Genomic DNA, 3,267 nt, shown 5'->3' on the forward strand with positions numbered 1-3,267 from the left:
TCAGGTACTCGGAGAAAAGCCATTTCACCGACTGTCTAGTCCCTGTTCTTGGTCTCAGAAAGCAACTTATTGCTGTAAAAACACTTAGTGCAGTTCTCTTTTGGAAAGGGAYTCTCCCGGGAGGACAGGGCGGGGTGTAAAAGTTTTCCTGCCTCCTCCTTGCCCCCTGAGACGCTATCGGGGAGCRTGGCCGTTTGCCAGCCCCCCCCAGCTTGGTTTTCCTCCTCCTGTACCCGCTTGCCCGGAAGCGCCCTCAGGTCAAGGGCTCAGAGAGCGCCAAGGGCCTGCCGGCAGAGTCACTTGCAGGGCTGCCCTTTGCTGGGGGCCTGATGGAGGTGGCCCACCAGGGGCCCTCTCCCTGCCATGGACCTTCTGGTGCTGCTGGAGGGTGGCAAAGCGGGCGAAGGCCCGTCCGCAGTGGGCGCAGGCGAAGGGGTGCTCCCCGGTGTGCGTGTGGCGGTGGCGGGCAAGGCAGGAGGACTAGGCAAAGGCCACGCCGCACTCAGGGCGCTTGCAGGGGTGCTCGTGGATGTGCAGCATCTGGTGCTYGAAGAGGTTGGAGGACTTGGCGAAGGCCTTTCCGCAAACGGCACAGGCAAAGGGCCGCTCGCCGGTGTGGACCTGCTGGTGCTCYGCCATGCGGCTGGCCACGGCAAAGGCCTTCCCGCAGTCGGGGCAGGGGAGCGGCGTGGCCCCTAAGTGGCTTCGCTGGTGGCGGAGCAGGGAGAGGGGCTTGTTGAAGGTGTGCCCGCACTCGGGACAGGGAAGGGCTTGTTGTTGCGGTGCACGTTGYGCTGGTGCTTGTGGAGGTCGGAGGAGCGCGCAAAGGCCTTCCCGCACTCGGCACACCAGTAGGGCTTCCCACCCGTGTGGGTCCGGATGTGCTTGCAGTAGTCCAAGGACCAGGAGGTCCAAGGACCTTGACTGCAGAAGGGGCACGTGTAGGGCTGCCTGCCTGTGTGCACCCGGCGGTGTTGCTGCAGTGTGCCCTGGTGCGAGTAGGCCTTGCCACACAGCTGGCAGGCGTGGGGCTTGGCCCTGCTGTGCATCTCCATGTGGCTTAGCAGGTTGCTGGATTTCTTGAAGGCCCGCCCACACTGCAGGCACTTGTAGGGCTGCTCTTCCGCCACGGGTCCCAGCCTGTCCAGGGTGATGCCAGCTACCCCTCAGGCCTTGCTGAGTGCCAGGGGCTTCTCTGAAGGCTGGCTGGCCTCTGTGCTCAAGAAGGCCATGTGGCGAGAGAGGGCATCTCCAGATGCCTCCTCAAAGTCACTCTCCAAGGTCACCATGGTGTCCATGAAGGGTCTGGGGCAGAGCAGCCCCCTGGCACAGGGCCTAGCACCCCCACTCACCACCCGAGGTGAGTGCCATGGGCATGGCAGCTCTCCACAGCTGGGCTCACTACTCAAGGCACGGAGGCTCATCAGCAAGTTCAGCTTCCTGGCCATGCCATTGGCATTGGTGAGGATGAAGGTCTCGTAGAAGACCCGACTTTCCCGGCGTGGAAGCTCCCCGGGCATGTTCTCTCTTGGGCTAGTGCCCCTGGGCGCCAGGCTGAGTCTCTCACCATTCTTGGGTGAGCCGTTCTCCAAACCACTGTGGTTGCACTCCTCGGCTTCCTCATCTTCATCAGTGTTGCCATCTGCCTTGCTCCCACGTGGTGTGTGCAGACACCCCATCCTCTCCTCCAAGCTGCGGTAGGCATATTCCTGGTCTGGCTGGCTGGGGYGTGCTGGTATTGCCATGCTCCACGTCTGTATCAGGCACAGCCCTCTCTAAGGCCCTTCTGCCACCAGTGCCCTTGATGCAATTGACCTGGATTTTGGAACAGGAGAGGAGAAATGTGAGGAGCAGAAAGCAAGCAGGCAAGTGTTTCTCAGGGTAACACCCTTTGTCTTTGGTCACAATGATTTACACTTAAATCTCATCTGCCTTTTCCTTCTTCTAATGGCTACAATGCCTATTTGAAAGATTGCATGTTTTTTCCTGCACTTTCAGAACTATTTTTCTGCTTTCTTAAACACAGAACCACCAGGAAGCAAAATGCAGGCATTTTTAATTACAGAGGCCCTGATGATCAGCCAGGTTACAAATCCAATGACTGTTTCTCTTGATGATAAGGACTGAATATGTTACAATGCCAGCTGAGTTGTAGCAGCTTCTCCTGGTTTTGGGAGGTCCAAGAGAGGAAAGAGCTGGGGATCAACTCCCTGATGTTAATGGAGAATAATGTAGTGTAAATAGTATGATCTTAATAAAGGTCACAGGCCACTCGGAGTGTTTCCAGAGAAATAAAAGTAGCAAGAGGGTGAGGAATCTAGAGCTGTGACAAAGGTGAGAAGGCTACCTGCTAGCCCTCCAGGCTGGGTCATGCAGAGTAGATGCCCTGCATGGTGCCAACAGGGGATGTTGGTATACCAAGCTGCCTCCTGCTCCTAAGCACAGAAGCAGCAGCACAATCACATTTCTGCTTCCCTTGTTTATCGCAGAACATCTAAAGAGAAGAAAAATCACACCCTGACCACAAGCCTGATGCGGACAGCACTCAGTGGTGGGTTTACTCACTATCCTGATGTTGTGGGATGTGCAGAGCCMAGTTCAGGAATGGAGTTTGGGGCTGTCACAATCCCCATCACCATGCTGCAAGCCTGGTGCTTCTGGGACATCAAGGACTCAGTGCATTGGTCAAATGGAGTGATGCTTTGAAAAAAACATCTGTTTTACTTTCAGCAGTGCTCTTTGCCGTTTTGTGGGCAGGTCAGTGGGCTCTGCTCTGCTCTCATGAACACTGTAAAATAGTCTGTGGAGCTCATGCTGCATGAGGGGTCCAGAGAGCAAAGTGCATCCTGCCTCCCATGCTGCTGCAAGACTGAGGAGATGAGAGTGAGGTTAGGGTGCCTGAGCAGTCAGTTATGAGGAATATATACATACATACGTATGAAGAGTACAGAAATATTTGCAAACCCCATCAGGGAAAGGGAAAAGGACCATTACTGTCACTAACAGGAGATGCAGTGAATTCTTCTTTGGGTGCTGACTTACTAGTATGCCCCAGCTCCATTGTTCAGGGAYTACTGGATAATTTCAAGCCAGCCGGCTCAGCCTTAGCAAGTCTGCACTTGCAGGGGTTGGGAAATGCCAAGACTGCTGTTAGCTATTTATTTGCTCTTCGGGGGAAAGCTATGGACAGTGGCATACCAGCTGTCCARTGTGCTGTAGTCTACAGCTACATGGTACAAGGGGTTGGAAGAGGACCTGCATTAAGAC

The 3,267-nt window shown here is 55.3% G+C and overlaps 1 protein-coding gene across 1 annotated transcript; it reads right to left on the bottom strand.

Moving 5' to 3' along the window:
• Nucleotides 1-258: 258 nt before the first annotated feature.
• Nucleotides 259-1,745, bottom strand: ZNF648 (zinc finger protein 648). The gene is given in 3 exon segments (XM_085312110.1): nucleotides 259-767; nucleotides 770-1,159; nucleotides 1,403-1,745. Coding segments are annotated over 3 exon segments (1,242 nt in total).
• Nucleotides 1,746-3,267: the final 1,522 nt, after the last annotated feature.

This window comes from Rhea americana, unplaced genomic scaffold (assembly GCF_003343005.1).
Source record: "Rhea americana isolate MKP2758 unplaced genomic scaffold, rheAme1 scaffold_358, whole genome shotgun sequence".
NCBI lineage: Eukaryota > Metazoa > Chordata > Aves > Rheiformes > Rheidae > Rhea > Rhea americana.